The 22,995-nt window shown below is 35.9% G+C and overlaps 1 protein-coding gene across 6 annotated transcripts in view; it reads left to right on the top strand.

Annotated features, from left to right (window-relative positions):
- Positions 1-22,995, top strand: part of LOC108364849 (neural-cadherin-like) — a 539,754-nt gene that overhangs the window by 338,698 nt on the left and 178,061 nt on the right. For all 6 annotated transcript variants that reach the window (XM_017618713.1, XM_017618702.1, XM_017618720.1 and 3 more), the window contains one exon: positions 19,123-19,573. In XM_017618713.1, the coding sequence (XP_017474202.1) occupies positions 19,123-19,573 (451 nt within the window). The remainder of the gene's footprint in view (positions 1-19,122; positions 19,574-22,995) is intronic.

Below are 22,995 nucleotides of genomic sequence, written 5' to 3' on the forward strand. Positions count from 1 at the left end.
CTGATCATTTATGTATACATTTGTCTATATCTATCTCGATTCGTTTTGGCTGTTACAAACAACCGTTATGTGAACAAAATTAATATACCCTTGTGCACAAGTGCGCTCGGGTATAAAAAAAAGCTTAAAATCGCCAACCTGGCAAAACTGAGAAATTACTTTTCTATATATAATGCAGACTTTGAGAGAAACCTGGCTTCCTCAATTCCCCAGCCGATTGCCGAACAGTGCAGTTCAATGAATTAATAATTATTATATTATTTCAGTATACTTTAACAAGTATAGAAATTTTTTAGCAGAAACCAAAGCCGAATTCAATTCTCATAAAAAATTAAGAGTACCGTTAGTTTCTTTATGATCCAATGGCTTGATCTAAACCAGATTAGTATGGGACCACCTCCGCCTTTCCTTTAAAAATAATAATTATAGAAATCGGTTAACGTGGTTCAAAGTTATGCAGTAACATACATTAAAAAAATGTATTCCGACCAGGGACCGAAAATAACCGTTTTGTAAAAAATGTGTAGCTAAAAAATCATTAAGAGAAAGCTGTCGCACCCATAAACTTCCAAATACTAACAGGCTTAGGTTTTTTAGCTTTTTTCAAGTTCTAAAATTAAATTCATCCCATTTTGTTATTTAATGACTTATTTTTTGAAGCTTAAATAAAAGTCTTTTAATGACAGATATTATTTTTGCCTTTCGTAACAGTTATACTTAGAGCTTTATTATTGTCGTTAAAAAATTCACTTTAAGAATTTATGAGTAGGAAGGTATAATAAAAGTCCTATAAGAGCCATATATTTTGAAAGTGGTATAAGTCACTTTGCTTTTAAATCGATATTTGGCACGATTTGGGCTTTAGCACGTTTAAAAATATTGATGCTAACTTTCGAGAAGATTTACTTGTACTTGATATCTTAGGATACCTATATTTTTCATAGTATAATTAATTTCATATAGTCATGGAAAATCACCACTTTTCGTTACGGTAAAGTGACTCATGCCAATTTCAAAATAAACAGTTTAGGAAAATTACTCACCTATATGTCCGATGTATTTACTGAAGTGATGGTTTGAAAGGACAGTGATTTACTAAAACTGTTTAATAATTTACATATCGTCACCATTTCTGAGCGGCTCCGATGACATACCGCATAATCAAACAAAAAAATAAATAAATAATTAAAAAATAAAGACCCCCCTAATGTGCATACATATATAGAACATTCATACGTACATTAACGTACACATATGTTGTTTTTAGATTATGTAGTTAATGAAAATGTTCTGTGTGTGCATTAGTGGAATTAAATAAGAAAAAAACGCAAGCAAATCAAAAAAGTATCTAACTGTGTACAGGTGCGAAAAATCAGCGGTTTTGTTGAAAGTAGATAAGACTAATTAACATACATTCAAATAACTTAATTAAAAGAGCAAGGCTTTGTCAAATTCCATACAACGTATCAATGTAAATATAACTGTAAGATTATAAATAATTGTCCTGTAAGTGATTTCCAAACATAAACAGAATCGCTTCCATTTTTTCAGCCTATATTTATCGTTTTTAAAGCATAATAAACATCTATTTATTGTAATTATTATTTGTTAAAGGTTCTAAAAAGAATTTTTATTTTTATTACACTCGATGTGAGCAGAATCATACAGAAATGCGTGGCCACTTCAATAGAATTTCATATGTTTTAATTTTAAGCCGCTCACCGGTCAGCAGCTCACCGCTTTGCCGCTCATTGCGTGGCCTCGGCCTGAGGGTGAAAAGGTGCCAAGTCCATTTGAGAGACCAAAAATCGATGTTGTTTCGTATTACCACTCTGCATCAAATTCGTAATTTTGATGTACTTCGCACCTTTTCGCCTTTAGGTAGCGATATGGGCAAATCTAATAAATAGGTACATTTAAAAAAAAAAATTTATTTTTAAATTTGTGAGCACACCTATGTTTTATCTATCATTTTATTCGTAATCTCTTAATAAATCAATTAATATAGGTGTAATTCATTTTCATCAAATGCTTCAAAAGTTAGACGAGGAATAAACATGAAATAGAAAACAAAAGAATAAGCTGGGTTGAAATTACGCTGTTCAAGTTGTAAACTTTGAGGAAAGATTTTGAAAGTTGAACTCACTTAATTGGGATGTTCTAAATTCAATGGCATGCCCTGTTTTACCAGATTGGCTCCGGTTTTCGAGATAACGGTACTTGAAAATTTGATTAAATTTTAACTATTTTATAAATAACTCCCTCAATTTTGAAGTTATTTTACTAAAATTTTGCACATAACAGTTTTTTAATATTACCTTAATTATTCCTTAAAATTATCGAAATAGGTTCACATTAACATATAGCTCCAATACAACTGACTACTCAGATATGTGTTTTTGCGCTATAACTCTAACTTCATATCTGAATAATAAATTGTATGCGTGATATATGTTAAATTGAACCTAAACTATATTTTAATCTGTTTAATTGAAGGAGTTATAACGCAAAACAACGTCTCTGATCAATCAGTTGTATGGGAGCTATATGTTTTAGTGAACCGATTTCGATGATTTTATGGAATAGTTAAGGTAATATTAAAAAACGGTTATGTGGAAAATTTTAGTAAAATATCTTCAAAACTCAGGTGCTTATTTATAAAATAGTTAAAATTTAAGCAAAGTTTCAAGTACCGCTATCCGCGTGGAGCCAATAGGGCAAAACTGAGGACGCCATTGATTTTAGAAGGCTCCAATTAAGTAAGAGCAACTATCAGAACATTTGTCGAAAAAAATTTGCTTTGATACCACTCTCGAAATATTCTGACTAAAAGAAGGAGCATCATTAAGAGTAGTAAATCAGGGATTTTACACACTTCTAGAGACAAATTTGAATTTGAACCTTTTACAGGTGTATGTAATTTTATAAGGACTAGCAGTTATAGAATGATTTAGATCGTTTCGACGTATTTTCTAAATGTGCTTTCAATTAAGGTATTTTTGGAATAAAAATTACGCTCAAGATCGCAGAATATTTTATCTTTAAAAGTTAGTTTATTCTGAAAGCACACCTCTTTCTAAGGTGAATATCTCAATGGGAGGGGAGACCAGTATTTTTGCATGTATGTGTTTATATAAAAAAAAATATTTATTGGTTCAAAAATGGTGGGTAGGCACTGTGGCCAATGGTAAAGTTCGTTTACCACCTCTGCATGGTTGTAAGCCATTTGGCATTTTGACGTTTTCTACGTTTCTGGCTGAGCTCCTTTTTCTAATTCGCGTTTTGCTTCTTGATGTTATGACACAAATGGAGAGATCTACACTTTTACTCCACCTCCGAAGAATCTTTTTTATGGCAGAAGTACACTCGAAGATTTGCTGCTATCGGCCGAGGGAACGGCTATTTGAAACAAACTTATTTTGATGTTGGGACCAGATACTGAACTGTTGAGTGGCAGTAATCACATTTAAGCACTCAGCTACGACGGCGATTGTGCAATTTTTCGCATAACTCGAAACCTGGTTTTAGAAAAAAGGCGATGTTTAACTGGCGATTAGTGTTAACCAGAGTTGGTGAAAACGGCCCTTATAGTAACTGCTCAATATCAGCAACAAAAATATGTTGTATGTAGCAACACTTCAATAAAATGTTGCAATATTTTCACCTGGGTAATTGCCATCTTTCAAATTCTGTCCGACAAAGTCTTGTGACGCAGAGTGTTAATTTTCAATATATATGTATGCACAAAAAACTTTTTATGCGATAATCGAAAATTTTTTCGTTATATTGGTGGTACATTTTTGGGGCATATATCATGCATATTTTTAATATTTTGGAGTAATTTTAATGATCATATTATTAAGTTTTTTCTGCATATTTTTGTCTTCCCTATTCATAATACACCAAATCTTGAAAAAGACCCGCAAGAATAGGATCGACACGCACCATCTATGTGTCGATTTCAATGCCGCTTTCGGCAGCACGAAAATAAGTTGTCCTTATGCCGCGATGTCTGAATTTGGTATGGTATCCGCGCTAAACTAGTACGGATGTGTAAAATGACTTTGAGCAATACCATCAGCTCTTTCAGAATTGGGAAGGACGTTTCCGAGCCATTTGGTACCAAGCGAGGTTTCAGACAAGGTGACTCCCTTTCGTGTGATTTTTTTAAAATTATGTTGGAGAAGATAATACGAGCCGCAGAACTGAACCGCTCAGGCACAATACTTTACAAGAGCGTACAGTTGCTGGCGTATGCCGACGACATCGATATTGTCGGTAAAAACAAGGGCTACGTCTGTTCTGCCTTATCGGGGTGGATAGAGAGGCAAAACAAATGTCGGGTGGCGAAAGAGGACAAATTGAATTATCTTCTGTCATCATACAAACAGTCAGAGCATACGCGTCTTGGTACACACGTCACTGTTGACAGTAACAAGTTTGATAAAGTAGACGACTTCGTTTATATGGGAACCAGTATTAATACCGATAATAATATCGGCCTAGAAATCAAACTGAAAATCACTCTTTCCAACAAGTGATACTTTGGCCTCAGTAGGCAATTGAAAAGTAAAGTCCTCTCTCGCTGTCACACTCTATAAGTCACTCATCATGCCTGTGCTGCTGTATGGCTCGGAGGCATAGACAAAGAAAACATCTGATGAAGCGGCTCTTGGAGTTTTCGAACGAAAGATTTAGCAAAAGATTTACGGCCCTTTACGCGTTGGCGATGGCGAATACCGCAGACAATTTAAGGATGAGCTTTATGGAGTTTACAACGATATATGGCGTAATTTCTCACAGAAGAGAAATGACTGGCGTGCTGTTATGGACTCGGGAAAAATCGCTTAGGCAGTTACAGTGCCAATAGGGAAGAAGAAGAATTCTACAAGCAAATCCAAGACAATTTGCGTAATATACAGCCCTTATGAATTGAAAAACTGCCCTACTACGGCCCTTTACGCGTTGGCGATAGCGAATACCGCAGACGATTTAAGGATGAGCTTTATGGAGTTTACATGGCGTAATTTCTCACAGAAGACAAATGACTGGCGTGCTGTTATGGACTCGGGAAAAATCGCTTAGGCAGTTACAGTGCCAATAGGGAAGAAGAAGAATTCTACAAGCAAATCCAAGACAATTTGCGTAATATACAGCCCTTATGAATTGAAAAACTAAAATTCCGTTTTTACAATTTTTATATTTAAAAGAAATTCATTCCAAAATTGTTATAAACATGTTTCAAAGTTTAAGGGCTGGTTGCTCAAAGGATGGTTGACACTAACCTTCAGTTAACATAGTTATCGACGTCTTCGACTCCATGTATTTAACACGGTGTCGGTAACGTTGATAACGATGTTTAACCGGAGATTATGTCAACCAGGCTTTGAGCAACCGGCCCTAAGATATTTAAAAATGTCAACAATAAACAGTGAAAATGTTTTTCTTGGCAAATCGAACGATTCTAGTGTAATAAGACTAGTGTCTCACCAAATGAACAAAAAAAAAACATCGAGTGAAAGATGACTATGATTTGAGAAACTAAAAATCCATTTTTACAATGGTTATTGGTTTACTCGCAATTCAGTCTAAAATTGTTATATACATGAAGAAGGAAATAAATATGTGCATAATGAACACTTTGTAAAAAACTCCAACGCAAATATTTAACTTCTTTTAAATATGACTCATACGAGTTTTAAGTTAAGGCGTGCGAGTAACCGAGTTGGATGGCTGCGTATGGTGCTACGGTCGTATACGTTACATACGCAACTACGGCTTTATGAGCATGAGTGGTTATTTTTATAATTATAAGCTTTTATTTAATTTGGTCATCCCGCGCAAATCGCGGAAATTTCCAATCGATTTTAAACTGACTTCCCGACAAGTTAGGGACTTGAAATTTTCAGCATAGTTCCAATCATGATGACAATGCAATTTAAAATGTAAATGAATTCTCCATATGGTCCAGGGGTCCTGATTCAAAGGCGGTCAAAAAATAGTAAGATTTATGGCTAACAGAGCGTAATTTGCCAAAGAACGTAAAACCACTATAAATTTGTTAACGCTGCCGGCGCGCCGCGGCGGTAGTGTAGCAAAGCAATTCCTAGACTAGATATGAACCTCGTTGTAGGCATCATATCAAGGAGATACAATTAAAAGACTCCAGATGTCGCCCTCCCAGAAGAAGTTAAATATTGCGCCTAAATATATGTCATTGTACAGCGGAAATGGGCGACACGCCATTTCTTTAAATAAAATTAACTGTTGCTATAGTTGCGATCCCGTACGAGTCCGGACTAGTCAGAAATAATCAGAATCAGTCAGATTTTACTGGAAATCGATCACGTACTCGGTTCTCTGACTATTGAGAGGACAAAAAAGAGAGTAAATACGGTTCTCTCTCTGTCAGAAGTTACCAGTTTTAGTCCGAGAATTTTTTGCTGGTAAATTCTAGTAAATGCGTCAAACGATCAGCTGTAGTGTGTTTGGCAACCAAATTGTAAACAAAAGAAAAGTGCACTCTGCTAATTCATGTTGAAAAGTATTTATTTACTTGTTTAAGTGGATTCTAATGAATTTGAAAGTATTTTTGGTTATTTACATGTGTGAGCTGAGTGTGTTTATATAGAAAATAAGCAAAAATTTACAACCAAATTTTGGAGGTTCTGTTGAAGTTGACAGAAGTTACCATTTTTTACTAGAAAGCGATCCCGTACTTTTCAATGTTACTCTCTCGCTCTGAGCGAATTTTTATTTTTTGACAGTTTTACTAGTCCGAGTCCGAGGAATACGGGATTGCACCTTATATATACATNTTTGGAGGTTATGTTGAAGTTGACAGAAGTTACCATTTTTTACTAGAAAGCGATCCCGTACTTTTCAATGTTACTCTCTCGCTCTGAGCGAATTTTTATTTTTTGACAGTTTTACTAGTCCGAGTCCGAGGAATACGAGATTGCACCTTATATATACATATGTATGTTTATACAAAACGTAAGCAAACAACATTTTGCTTGCCAAGTCTTCTGTTCTCTTTCATTGCAAGTTGAATTATTTTATTTAATATCTATTGCAAAATTTTGTACATAAAATAAAATAACACTTTTTAATATACAACGCTTTTATAAATGGACTGAAAATTATAAAATAAAATAGTGTAAAAAAAATATATATTTTTAAAACAAGCTTTTATTTAACCTGTACAATCAAAGGAATAAAATGAAGTAGTGTAACAAAAGATTTTTTAGCAAGAAAATTTTGTCAAAACTGCACTAAAATGAATAAAATAAAATAAGTTAAGGTCTCCTTAAAGTTACTAAAAGCCATTTAGTGAATGGAGTTATTCAAACTCTAATGAAAATTACTAACATTTTGTACTAATTCACTTCGTTTTTAAAAAAGCTTGTCGGCGAATTCAGCGTACATGCATAATTGGTTAGGTATGTATGTATATGTATGTATGCAGATATTTAAATGCCAGTTTGCTATTCGCGCGACAAGCTTTTTGGTGGTTCCGAATTACCTATCACTTCTACCATTTTTTCAAATTATTGTTGCTCTTCCACAATAAGTTTTTCATTAAAAACGGTCTCAAGCTCAATAAAAATTGTTGAATATAATTGTTATAAGGCCATAAAATAACAAAAACAAATAACTTAAGGTATATATAAAAGTCAGAAGAAGAATGATTCATACCAGATAACAAATGTACGTGTTTATAGATTATCTTATTTGTTTTAATATATTAAAATTAAAAAGAAGAGAACATATTGTTAGACATATTTCCCTAACCTCGAGATTCCCAGAATCTTAAACCAACACACAGAGTCATAAATGCCAAATCCGTAGCGCTTATATTTTTAACCAAACCCGGTGCCTCCGGGGGAAACCCACACATTTAGCGCTCGTTTTTTTTCCCTCGGCAGTTCAGTTCAGCGGCTCCGAATATCTTATCTAACATCAGATTAAAGAAATCGCACGAGGGGAGTCGTCCTGACTGTAACTTCGTTCGGATCGGATAGGAGCGCCCAATTCTGACGGTGCTGATGATATTACTCGACGTCATTTTACACAGCGGTATTAGGTTCGTGAAGATACCAAATTCGCCAGTCGTTTCCAATATTTAGCTCATGGTGAATACCTGTAGCTGGCTGCTGTAACTCTTCTCTACCTATAATTTCTCTACTGGTAGAGAATACATATACGTCAAACTACTACTTATTAGCAGTAGAGAACAAGACGGCGAAATCATATATGAATTCGCCTTGGTAGAGAATTGTTACAGAAACCAGCTACTGGTCTATGGTGTGAAACCACACTGATAAGGCCCATTAAGGTCGTTGACGGTGGTCTTTAATACAATGCGCTCGAAAGCGGTTTGTAACCTATGCTTAGAAGACTAATCACGCGGCTGTTGGCGCTTATGGCGGCATCGCCTTTCTTATGGATTGGGCAGAGTCCACTTAAATTACAGTCGTCATATTTTGTATAACAGTTATTGCATACAATTTACCAACTCATGCTCTAGTATCTTTTTTGTTTTCGAGCCCCGCAAATGCTATTCGTACCTCGTCATAGTCAGGCGGTGGCACTTTGACTTGGTCATCATCGATCAGCGGCTCGCGTTCGTCTCTTTTGCTACTTTCAGTATTGCCAGAATTCAGTACGACGAAACAGAACACCGGGGTGCTACCCACCATACGATATTAAAATTGTCGTAGTACTATCGGAAAATTCACCCCCACCTTTAATAACGCACAGAAGCTTACGGATTTCGTCCGGACCCGAAATATGGCGGATTAAGCACTAGGCTCCAGTATAAGGATACAAGGCTGTCTGTTGATCGAAAAAAAAAACCATAGCCAACCGTGTTCTAAGACACATTTCTTGTGTTCTAGTCGTACGTTTCATCCGAGAACCAAACATCGAGTGGGACCACTGTGTTTTTGCAGGCAAAATATTCATATGTACACCCGCCTCTGCAGAAAACTTCACTAACAACTAAAGAAAGTCTCCACGTCGATAAGCTGAAATCACAGCATATGCACTATTCGAATACTCGAATACCTTCGAGTGCCTCCTCGCCAAATTTACTGCTCATTACGTACCGCGGGGTAGAAATAGCTAGATTACAGATAGACCGAAAGAACAGCCCAGCAAACACAGTCTCTAAGATTAGAGAAATTTGGATTTCTACATTAGACAACTAGGGTAATTCTCTAATCGTTCTCGAGTCGATGACGAAGTTAGAGAATTACATTAGAATTCGATTCGAGAACGATTAGAGAAACAACGCAAATTCAACTAAATGTAAATAAGCAATATTCCAAATGAATTACTCATAAATTATTTTTAAGTTGAAATAATTCATTATTATTTTATTGCGAATACATTTAATACAAATTTTACAAACAAAGCAAGGCAAAACAGCAGTTTGAAATTCACACTCGAATCCCATTAGAGATCAACATTGGAATACGATTAGAGAATCAATATTTTCTCGAGTCGAGAGCTATGTCCCATTTTTGTTGAGATCGCTATGATTCTCGATAGTTTTTCGAGTCGTTCTCTAACGTTTGAGATTAGAGAATGTGGCTAGTCCTCCAATCATTCTCTAATCGATAACTAACCTCAATGTTTGCCGGGAGCTATTACCGCCTACAAAGCCATGTGGAATAGTAAAAACACTCAAAACAGTAGAGATGAGCATCCCGAACCCCCGATCAAGCACAAAGCAATAGATGTCCTACCTCCCGGCTGTTATGAGGTACGAGCTGGGGCTGAAGAGCTGCCAGCTGAGCTATTTCGGTATTGCGGCGAGGAGTTGATAAGTGCGTGATAAGTTGAGATTCATAGCGACATAGGCATTATAAGATAGATTTGACATCTGCGAATGGACGCAAATGCTCCACCCCTTACAGTATTCGGTGGAGTTCCAGCTTGTGAAAGTTGAGAAAGTGGGGAGCTCTCCTCCGCATGAACCAGGAGGAGGACTTGGTTTCACATGGCTTTTGCAATTAACGTAAGTTGTAATGAAAAAGACTCGATTTTTGTGGGACCAATCTAATGTCCTAATATACATATAAGTTAGCACATTCTGAGGGCAGGCGGGACAAGAGGAGGGAAAACAAAAATATATTTGGTATTCTTGTTATCCTCAATTTATTAAAGCAATCGGTATTACACAAATATTTCCGATTCGTTTGGATGTATCCTGAGGCTCCAAACCTAGGGTAATCCACACGGCTACGGCTATCTTAAAAGTGTGATCATTTTAGACTGCACGTAGTGTTTACGGATGGTAAGGTCACTTACGAAAATGCTGAAACCTATGGACTAAAACGAATTTAGAAGTATTTAAAATGCAAGCGATTCAATGGTGCTATATAAACTCGATAGTTTTGCTTATTAGGTTATTACTGATAGGCATAATATTTTTATGCGGCTTGGGTTACATTTTAGAAGGAAACATCTCCGACATAATTGGATTTCCGCTATATGGACTCGATTGTTGTTTACTAAAATTGCAAACATGTGTACATGTATGTACATTTGCGCAAATTTAACGAGCCAGTCATACACACACTCATGCGTATATGCAATCCATATGTATGTACACAAAAGCCGGGAAGATGTGGAAATACAAATACGAACATACTTATGTAGATAAATAAAAGTTGGCTACACTGACGCCTTTAGGTGCGTACGAAAACGCTCTCCAGTTTGTTTGCTTTTTCTTGCATAGTTAATGGAATATTTGCAAACGAAGGAGTTTTGCTTTTTCTGATACCAGCCGCTGCTGCATTCGATATTTATTGCTATTTTTCTAATTCGTTGCATTTTAATGGCTTAAGTGAAATTGAATAGTTTTCGTATATCGTTACGTGAAATTCCCCCTTAAGACGAACGTATTTTTTTGTGCGGCTAGTCTCTAAAAAAGTACTCCGAGAATAATTTCAATCGGGTACAATTTTGCATTAATTAGTCGCAACTAGTCTCATACGGGTATTATTGGAGATCAATTAGTCTGGGCTCACACCTTAGGGTTATATATTAAAGGGGACCTATTCGCTTACACAAAAAACTTCTGTATAACTCTTTCGTTAGATCTCAATTAGAATATGGGTCTATCATATCGATGGCTGAGTGGAAGATCGACCTATCTCGGCAGCCAGTTCGAAAATGCCTCAGAAAATTTTTCAACAGCGTTCTATCTCAGAAAACTTTTCAAGAACGCAATACTTCAGAATTTGATTGAATTTCAAACTGCTGTTTTGCCTTGCTTTGTTTGTAAAATTTGTATTAAATGTATTTGCAATAAAATAATAATGAATTATTTGAACTTAAAAATAATTTATGAGTAATTTATTTGGTATATTGTTTATTGACATTTATTTGAATTCGCGCTGTTTCTCTAATCGTTCTCGAATCGAATTCTAATGTAATTCTCTGGCCCCTATTATGAGTTGCATTCGATTTTCGACTGCGGTCGAAAGTGCTGAGCGAACGAATTTTCATTTGGTATTATGGCGCTTATTCGATGAAGAATAGCGCTATTGTGAATTTCGCCCGTTTAGGTTGTTCACAATAGTATATTTTTCACCGCTGAGAAGCTTTGTTTACAAATCGAGCAAACTANATTTTTCACAATTTTCTAACACTTCGCTACACCATCGAAAGCAAAATTCTGTTCGACAGAAAATTCGATACTCAACGAAAATTTCGACACGCTTGCATAGCTCATAATACGAATTTCACTTTCGATCTTCGATAGCCAGCGAAGATCGAAAATCGAATGCAGCTCATATTAAGGGCCTCTAATTTTGTCATCGGCTCGAGAACGATTAGAGAATTACCCTAGTTATCTAATGTAGAAATCCAAATTTCTCTAACGTTAGAGACTGTGTTTGCTGGGAACATTTAATGTCCGCTATTGTTGAAATTGATAAAATTCTATGTTCCTGTAACAAATCTTCGGCGGCTTGATGCTTGTAAATCCAACTATGCTTTGAATGGACCTATCGCTGTATTGACTTTTCCTTAAGCCGTTTCTGTTTTTAGAATCCACGGTTTTCTTGTTTTGGGAATTAATTACTTATAAAGTTTGCTCTGAATTTTTTATACCCGAGCACACTTGTGCAAGTAAAACACGTGACACTCGATTTTAATTCATTATTTATTTCCCTACTATGTAGGGCAGCCGTTCACTATGAGTGCGGACATCAAAGTCAAAATACAAGGGCAGAACTTATTATTTAAATATTAAATCTAACTAATAGCTGTCTGTTGATTCTTGTTGTTGCCCGTTGCCAAACTGAAGCCGTAATGGGGTGTCAGCGCTTTTGTTGGGAAATGGTTCGTGTTGGTCGTTATGCTACTGTTTGCGCTGCACCGAACTGACAAAGCGGATGCGCGTGCAGACTAGCGAGCGTCAGCACCTTTTCAGTGGAAGTAGCTTTTCGTTGATCGAGAGCCAATTTGTTGAGAAGTCAATTCGCTGAGAAGTCAATTGCTTACAGTTAGTTTTGTTGTGACGAAATGGCAAGCGGATGCGCGTGTTGACCAGCGAGGTGTCAGCACTTTATGGAAGGGTATAAACCTCTCGCTGGTGTTAACTCTCCCCCTTCTAAAATCGGCCGCCCTCGGGCGCGCCATCGTTCTGTCCTGGGGCCTTGGTAATATTATTCTCTATCAAATTTATAACAATGCGTTTCTGCCGATTCTTCCTTCAGCGAAATATAGTCAGCGCTATGACCGACGAGATAATCAATCCACTAAGGGAACTAAACATTATGATTGAGTTTATATTAATTTTGTACCTTAGTGTTGCGATATGTCTTAAATTCCGTATGTTGACTTCGTCTAGATATGGTAACGACAGCGTTACAATGTGCTCGGTAAACTTAATATCTTGTGCCATGGGATGCGACACCATCGTCTACCATTCCTATGGACGATATGTTGTGGGCGGATGTAGTAGTACACGTTGCTGTGTAGTTGTTTAGTAGCTGTTGTAAACATGGGTTTGTCGTGTTTTGAATTTCCTCGCAGAACGTCGATGCGACCGCTTTTTTGCATTTATCAACTAGCCTGTATTGCTTATTACATTTCGCTACTACATTAGTTTCTAATATTATAATCCTATTGTCGTGCACTACTGGGTAGATTCTTGTTTTATTGCATACATTGTTAGTTTTTGGATATTTTATTACAAAAACGACCATCTCGTTGTTTTGCAGTATCTTAAGTTTAGAATTCATAATGATATCATTAATGCTAATGGCAAAGCCCTTGATAATAGTATCGACTTCTTGGCTATCCAACAGGACAGGGTTTATAATATTAAGTCTCCCTAGCGTGATGGAAAGAGCTATGTTATTTAGTTCGGAAATCGCGGTCCTATTTCTGCTACTGATAAGGTTAAATAAATTAGCCGTATTTATTTCTGCTTGGTTAGTGTGTGCTAACAGTTGGTTTATGGTTCCCCTTAGTTTATTGATCTGGATTTGCAACTCTGAATTTATTTTAATCTGCTCGNGTTGCTCGTTGCCAAACTGAAGCCGTAATGGGGTGTCAGCGCTTTTGGTGAGAAATGTTTCGTGTTGGTCGTTATGCTACTGTTAGGTCCCTGATGTAATCACTACAACATTCACCGACTGGTTTCGCACACATGCCATAATTTAGTACTTAGCTAGTGCCAATTTTTGCCGCTAAAAAAAATTTAGTGCTCTGTAAATTTTGGTAAAAACATGTGGTAGCCATCTCTTCAGCTGAAGTAAGCACTACACTATCAATATCTCTGGAACCAAAAAGCGCATATACTTCTACCTTACGACATTATTTTATTGCTTATCGTGTGCTAATTTATGCCGCAAAAAAAAATTCGTTTCTCTGCAAATTTTGGTCAAATCATGTAGTAGCCATCTCTTCAGCTGAAGTAAGCGCTACACTATCAATATCTCTGGAACCAAAAAGCGCATATACTTCACCCTTACAACGTAATTTTGTGCTTATCGAAAAAAAAAATTTTATCCGCAAATTTTGGCAAAAACATGTGGTAGCCATCTCTTCAGCTAAAGTAAGCACTACACTATCACTAGAAGTATATGCGCTTTTTGGTTCCAGAGATATTGATAGTGTAGTGCTTACTTCAACTGAAGAGATGGCTACCACATGTTTTTACCAAAATTTACAGAGCACTCAATTTTTTTACCGGCATAAATTGGCACTAGATAATTACTAAATTATGGCATGTGTGCGAAACCAGTCGGTGAATGTTGTACTGATTACTTCAGTGACCTGCTACGGTTTGCGCTGCACCGAACTGACAAAGCGGATGCGCGTGCAGACTAGCGAGCGTCAGCACCTTTTCAGAGGAAATAGCTTTTCGTTGATCGAGAGCCAATTTGTTGAGAAGTCAAGTACTGTTGATTTTGTTGTGACGAAATGGCAAGCGGATGCGCGTGCAGACTAGCGAGCGTCAGCACCTTTTCAGAGGAAATAGCTTTTCGTTGATCGAGAGCCAATTTGTTGAGAAGTCAAGTACTGTTGATTTTGTTGTGACGAAATGGCAAGCGGATGCGCGTGTTGACCAGCGAGGTGTCAGCACTTTACGGAAGGGTATCAACCTCTCGCTGGTGTTAACTTGCACAAGGGTATTATAACTTTGTTCACATAACGGTTGTTTGTAACAGGCAAAACGAATCGAGATAGATATAGACAAATGTATACATAGTAAATGATCCGAATAGAAAGCGAAATCGATTAAGCGGTGACCGTCTGTCCGTCCGACTGTGCACACGATAACTCGAGTAAAAATTGAGATATCTTAACAAAATTTTGTACGTGCACTTCTTTCGGGCGTAGGACGGACGGTATTGAAAATGGGCAAAATCGGACAATAACCACGCCTACCTCCCATATAACGGCAATTTTCAGAAACACGAAAACTACAATATATTAGTAACTACTGAAGATTATTCACTTCAAATTGATATTTACAATAATTTTTAGACGAAAAATAAGAATATTATAAATTTTTTTAACAATGGGCGTAGCCGCGCCCACTTATGGTTACATGTGTATATCTTGGTAACTGCTGCACCAATTTCTTCCGAACTTGGCACAGTTGTTAGCCTTGCAACAGTTTATCAAATGGCCGAAAATTTTTAAAATCGGACAATAACCACGCCCACATCCCATATAACGGTAATTTGGAGAAATACGAAATCCTCGATAAATCAGTAAATATTAAAGCTAATTTATTCAAAATTGATGCTTGAAACAATTCTTTACCAAGAAATACGTTTATGATAAAATTTTGGAAAAAGGGGCGTGGTACCGCCCACTTATGATCACATATATGTATCTCGGTAACCGTTCTACTAATTTATATCAAACTCGGTATGGTTATTCTGCTTGTCACATAAAAGCAAACGATTTCAAATTATTGAAATCGGACTAAAACTGAGGCCGATTTTCATATAACGGTAAATTTCAGAAATGCTTGAAACTTCAATATTCCGAAATTTAAGGACGCCAATTTACTCAAAATTGATATACCCCGGCCTAACATGCTTACCGGTAGCTTTCGGAAAAGTGAATATCATATATTTAATACTTGCGCCGGGTATTTAATGTTCGGCTCCGCCCGAACTTAGATTTTCTTACTTGTTGACTATTCAATAGTCTACATGTAAATTCTAAATTCTACCAAGAGCCACAAAAAAAAAAACAAAAGCAAACATTTGATTTTTAAATAAAATTATTATTAGAAATGAAAAACATTCATTTTATTATTATTCTAATGCACGTAAGATAGATATTAAAGAAAAATAAAAAGATCCCTTTGGCCAAATTTTCAAAATCTGGTTTTACGTCAGTTGAAGCCGTTCGTAACAGTTCTGCTAAATATTGGTTAGCCAATAGGTACGTTCGTTTAAAATGTCCAGTAAAAAATGACCTACAGCAAAATTCCGGCGAAATGACATCTGTTCTCTCACAAGAGAAAAATATCCAAAATAGTACGCGAACAGAAAATTTGCAGAAACTTGCAAGTTAAACGAACATCTGATAGAGATTTTGTTTACATTCAAAAGTATTCAATTGAAAACGCAGGAATACAAATTCCGAAGTCTTATCCTGACTAAATGAATAATTACTTACTTCTTACAAGTTTAATTAGTCGCAATTTACTATTTCCTCCAAACCATCAAATTTAATTCAGGCAATTGCGTAAATTCCAACCAGCTGTTTTTGATCACCTGTTTTCTTGTTGGCTAAAATTTTTCCAGCAAAAACTAGCAGCTTTCCCTCAAAATGAAATGTCATTTTGCTCTCTCAATTTCCCCTACATTGCAAGTTTGTTGCGTACGCGAACGCAAAAAGCTGATACTTTTTATAACTTTCAATAATTATCAGGTACGCGAATGCAACTAATTGTGAACGGTATTTTGACTTTACGAAATTCATTTTAGAGTACAAAGACTCACATTTACGCTACGCGCACCCTGCAGCCGGCATCGGCCGAATTGTGCTCTGCCGATATCGGCTATATGCGGGCGATATGAATAAACACTTGTGATTATGTGAGCGCTTTCATACCGTTGACGTCCGTCAGTGACAAAAAAAAATTAACTTATTGGATGCAAAACAAAAAAATTACCCATAAAATCACATGTTTAGAGTATGTCAATTTGTGCGTACAAATACGGTCGGCAAATAATCTGGTTAAGTGTGCGCATCAGTTCGGACGGTCAAATTGTTCGGTCGAAATCAGTCGGCCTATCGGATGCAATGTGCACCTAGCGTTATACGTTGTACCAAAAATTGAAAATATACGGCACGCAGCCGTTTTCAACAGTGGATATTGAAAAACTGGTACTTGTTGCCGGAATTCAAGCAATGACAAAGCTTTATGTTGCATTTCAGTGCCTTATCTTCTTTTAATTCCAAAAACTCTAACTCTTCTGCGCTTTACTAAAAAATAGTGTTTCGGATATTGTGAATTCAGCCTCAAATATATTACTAATAAAAAAGGGTTTATGAAGTATGCAAACGTACATTTAAATAATTTCAAATCGGCAATTTTTTTTTCAAAATCTGCTTTTAAATAATGTGCAATATTTTTTCTGATCATGGAAAATTATGAAATATTCTTTTATTGAGATCACGAATAAAAAGAATTAGTTTAGTTTCAAAACTTTAAATAATTTACGACAAATCAAAAACATTTTTATTCTCTCCTAGTAGAGACAAATTCAAGTTTTGTAAATGTTCCACCATATCGGTAAAGAACATTAAGTCAGAAACCCAATTTTCATTCTCTAATTGCGGGTAATGTTGCGATCTTAACTTGCGCATGTGTATATAAAAATAATAAAATAAAGAAACAACGCAATGGAAAAAAATGTCCTGCAAAGAAATGTGTACTTTAAAAAGTAAAAAGAGCCAAAATGTTCTAAGCAAAGAGGAAGTAAAAAGAGCCGCACTTTGCCAAGCAAAGAGCCGCATTTGGCTCAAAGAGCCGCGTTTGCCCACCGTTGGTCTATAAGAATTTATTGTTTCATTGACTTAATAAACCAAATGCAAATACAAACAAACCTGAGCAAACCTGGTTCGAATTGCAGCTGCCGCAAAATTTTAATTTTTTAAAAGAGACTAGTCGCTTTTTATACCCGTTCGGGTATAAAGGAGAGCAATTAGTCTCTTCATAGGACATGTTCTAACAAAATCGAACAGTTCATTCCATATAAAGAGATCAAAAATGGTATTAAATAGTCGCATGTTCCTTTGCGATTGCTACCGGAGTCATCCCGGATTAGTCGCACTTTTTGCAGGGTTATAACAGAAATGAATCGATACATGAAAGTCGGATACGCATACTTACGTACATACACATGTAGCTATAAGGACCTTTTTGGGTATACCTATGTATATACTTAAGCAGGGATCACACGATTTGTACATTTTTATAGATTTATACATTTTCTGAGTTGCAGAGTGGTGTTGGAAAGTTGTTACTAAGCTCAAAACATTATTTCTAGACAACACCATTCTGTGAGTGCCAAAATGTACAAATGTTCAAATCGTGTGATACCTATTTTAGATATAACTATGTATATTAGGGTGGTCCAAAATAAGTAAAGTCGGAATTTTAATGCCCTGGGATTGTTCTATATCGAGAAAATATACCCCTATTTTTATTTTGAAATCAAAAAATATTTATAGGTCGCTCAAAGCGCTCAAAGTTTTCCATATATTTTATACGAAAAAAAAACAACTTTTTGTATGAATGGTATAGAATTCTTAATTCTTTCTCTTCAGGAGACTTCGAATAACAATACCCAGTTGTTTATTTAACTAGTTTTTAATACTTAAGACTTTTTATTTAGAACAATCTTAGGAGGTGAGAGCATAAAAATTCCGATTTTACTTTTTCACGTGCATTTTTGGACCACCCTAATGTATATATGAAACGTTTGTAATTCAGCGCGTCTAGTACAGAAGCACGTATGGCTTCAAGAGTTGCAACAGAGTTAGTTTCACAAAGGCTTGTAGTCCTCTTTTGCTTCCATGTGCGAATGCATTTATATCTATTGTTGCTGCGTGTCATTGCTAAGTTATTAAAAGTAAATTAGAAATAAATTAAACACACTGTAAGGATATAGAGAAGAATTAGCTTTTGTTAATATTGCTTTGAGATTAAATGAATTTTCAGAACAAAGGATTTAAAAAGAGTTGAAAAGTAAACCAAATAATTTATATTCCCTGCTAAGTGAAAAACTCTAAACTGATGAGCTGTAAAGCGAAACCAATCTTTTTATCCTTTAGTAAAATTGCACTGCTTTCTAGTCGTTTAAAGTACAAAGCCGCGTTGCCAAATTTAACAGTAGAGCGTAAAAACTGTATTATTTCAAAACAAGCAAGACCATTTCAGGCAAGTTTTATAAATCCATATTTTGGTACGAATGGATAAGGTTTCTTGCCAGGAGCTTCCGGTGAGCAAATCTTATTTTGTGTACAAATATGAGTTTTGCAGAACGACGATACGCGGTTTTGTACTTTGAACGACGAAGTAAAGAAAACCTAAAATAAAAAATGTTCTACTTTTCCTTTTAGCTGACCTCAAGTACACTGACAATCAACGCGTTATCATCCATGTGAAGGATGTCAACGATGAACCGCCCTATTTCATTAATCGCCCATTGCCTATGCAAGCGGTAGTACAACTAAATGCTCCACCCAATACACCCGTATTCACATTGCAGGCGCGGGATCCCGATACCGATCATAATATACATTATTTTATAGTACGAGATCGTACTGGTGGTCGCTTCGAGGTGGATGAACGTTCTGGTGTAGTACGTACACGTGGCACTGATCTCTTTCAATTGGATATGGAGTATGTCTTATATGTCAAAGCTGAGGATCAAAACGGCAAAGTTGATGATCGTCGCTTCCAGAGCACACCCGAGGAACGGCTATCCATTGTGGGTGGCAAGCGCGCTCCTCAGTTTTATATGCCCAGCTACGAGGCGGAAATACCGGAGAATCAGAAAAAAGATTCAGAGTAAGTAGGAACAAAATTATGAATATAATGAATGATATTTGCAAAAACAATTTTTATATTAGTGATGGGCGAGTCCAAGATGTTTTAGTCGATTGTTCAAACATTTCGATTGTTCTCGATGTTTTCTCTCGTAGACGAATTTCCACTCGAAAATAGTCGTGCTTAAGCTGAAGCAACATATTCGCTAACAATCGACCAAATCATCTCGGCGTCCCTGCTGGCCAGCGGTTTTTAAAACATCTCGATGGTTCTCTGTCGCAGACTCTGGCACAGTGTTGGCGCGAATCCTTTTTAGTGGTAGCCAAATTCCTTTAAAAAAAGGACTAAAAAGAGCTAAAAAGTCGTTGTGGCTAAAAATGGTAGCTAAAATTTTTTACTTACATGTACATATCAGGGTTGTTGCGAATATTCGCATTCGCAACCGCGGAGCTTCCGCATTAATTTTAACATTCGCATTGGCTTTCGCATTCGCAATATTCAATGCGGAGCTTTTGCGAATGCGAATATTGTGCAAGTGCACCGATGAAACGTATATCTGGCAAACAAAATAAAAACTTTACCTAATATCTTTGGCCTGTGGAGATGCTACGTTAAAACTGTCCCTCTAAATCCCCCCTCTTTTATAATTTAAAGTCAAGTAAGATACTTAGATAGCTATTTCCAGCGGAAATGTTCAACGTCTAGCTATAACGAGAATCGACAATTTGCGCGGTAAATCATAACCTTTCATTAGGTAAGAATTATGTAACTATCGAACATTAAAAAACTGGATGCATCGCTAGTTTTTTTCGACATATATGTAATTTTTTTTTTCATAAAACGGCTTATTATGATTAAGTTCCATGTTTTCTTTTATTACTTAGCCGAGAAACACTGTTTTTACTACGCAAAGTAAAATGGAATGTGAAAAAGTTGACAGCCAAGTTCACAAATCAAATAAGAATCATTTCAAGCCGAATTTAATATTTATTGAGGCGTGGGACTTGGAACGCAATATATCGTTACGATAGTATGAAAAGGGCGTAACTCACCTCGTCGGTGAAATACAAAAAGCCGTAACTAACTAAAAATTCAAAATTCACTGTTTGATAGATTATGATGCATTTCATCGAATCATAAGTCGTGGGGATCGTTTTATGCAATAACAAGATTTTAGTTAGTTGTTGCTTTTTTGCATTTCAGCCACAATGTATATATACCATACTACATTAAGGATATGTTGAAAATTTGCGTACATTTGCCTCAAAATATCAAAGCACATTGAGAACAGGAATGAAAAAAACAAAACGGATTTGATATGGTACTGACAGCGGTGAGTAAGTAATTGTGACTTACTGCAACTAGGAAAAGTCGATCTCAGCTAATAAAAAAACTAATTAGAAGCTATTCATTACAGGTGAACCATTTTAAAAAGTCACCCGGGAACTAAGCAGATCTCAGACCTTCATCCACGATTCCAATAATTCAAATTATTATAAGAAACGGGGTTCCTTTTTAAAAAAAAAAAAAAACAAGACTTTAAACTAATTCTGCTGGCAGCCACGACTTTAGAACTGAATTTTCTTCGAAATTTTCATGCTCAGAAAATTTTCCATATCCACCTATTTACAACCTCGCTATAAGCACACATTTTTCAAACCAGTCACAGCAGAAAATACTAAAAGTGAGTTACAAAAACTAAAATCGAAAATCGCTGATGTTACAGGTTCTCCAAATTCTGAAACAACCAAAATAATTAGAATGAAGAATTCTATGGAAAATAACGGTGTTTAAACAACGATCTTTTCATGGTGCTAGATTGTGAAGATGAAAGGCACAGTTGCAGNGAGAAACACTGTTTTTACTACGCAAAGTAAAATGGAATGTGAAAAAGTTGACAGCCAAGTTCACAAATCAAATAAGAATCATTTCAAGCCGAATTTAATATTTATTGAGGCGTGGGACTTGGAACGCAATATATCGTTACGATAGTATGAAAAGGGCGTAACTCACCTCGTCGGTGAAATACAAAAAGCCGTAACTAACTAAAAATTCAAAATTCACTGTTTGATAGATTATGATGCATTTCATCGAATCATAAGTCGTGGGGATCGTTTTATGCAATAACAAGATTTTAGTTAGTTGTTGCTTTTTTGCATTTCAGCCACAATGTATATATACCATACTACATTAAGGATATGTTGAAAATTTGCGTACATTTGCCTCAAAATATCAAAGCACATTGAGAACAGGAATGAAAAAAACAAAACGGATTTGATATGGTACTGACAGCGGTGAGTAAGTAATTGTGACTTACTGCAACTAGGAAAAGTCGATCTCAGCTAATAAAAAAACTAATTAGAAGCTATTCATTACAGGTGAACCATTTTAAAAAGTCACCCGGGAACTAAGCAGATCTCAGACCTTCATCCACGATTCCAATAATTCAAATTATTATAAGAAACGGGGTTCCTTTTTAAAAAAAAAAAAAAACAAGACTTTAAACTAATTCTGCTGGCAGCCACGACTTTAGAACTGAATTTTCTTCGAAATTTTCATGCTCAGAAAATTTTCCATATCCACCTATTTACAACCTCGCTATAAGCACACATTTTTCAAACCAGTCACAGCAGAAAATACTAAAAGTGAGTTACAAAAACTAAAATCGAAAATCGCTGATGTTACAGGTTCTCCAAATTCTGAAACAACCAAAATAATTAGAATGAAGAATTCTATGGAAAATAACGGTGTTTAAACAACGATCTTTTCATGGTGCTAGATTGTGAAGATGAAAGGCACAGTTGCAGCGCCGATGCAATTCTCAGAAAGGAGTTATTGGGGAGAATTTACAATTTTGTCAAGTTTCAAGTTATTCGCCTTGCGCGAGTAGTTATTTAGTGGCGCAGGTTTGATTTACGACACTTTAAGAAACAGGCTTTAACCCAATTTCAATTTTTAAATTCAAGTACTAAATTAAAAAAAAAAAACATTGTTTAAAATGACTACCTTTTCCATTTTTTATTTACCTAAATCACCTAATTGACACACCTAAATTATTTTTTTAAAATACTTGATATCCGCATTCGCATCCGCGGATGTTAGCTTTTAAACATCCGCATCCGCATTCGCATCCGCGGATGTTTAAATTCCACATTCGTAACATCCCTACTACATATATAAGTGTACACGCAAGCATTTTCAATAAGTAATGGTATAGAAAAACAATGAACTCTGGAAAAAAGCACATATTTTATCCAACCAAAAACCTTTTTGTATAAAAGGGGAAATATACGACACAAGCTTGCTGGCTCCAGCATATAACTTACCAGCATGCTGGTACAATATTTATTTATTTACAAATGAGGTCGAGGAAAGATCGAAATGCTTAGAGCCGAAATTTCATAATGTGTCTACCATTTTGTTAAACATTGTTTTTTTTTTTT

This window comes from Rhagoletis zephyria, unplaced genomic scaffold, assembly GCF_001687245.7.
Source record: "Rhagoletis zephyria isolate East Lansing unplaced genomic scaffold, Rhagoletis_zephyria_1.1 Rzeph_scaffold_00034, whole genome shotgun sequence".
NCBI classification, from domain to species: domain Eukaryota; kingdom Metazoa; phylum Arthropoda; class Insecta; order Diptera; family Tephritidae; genus Rhagoletis; species Rhagoletis zephyria.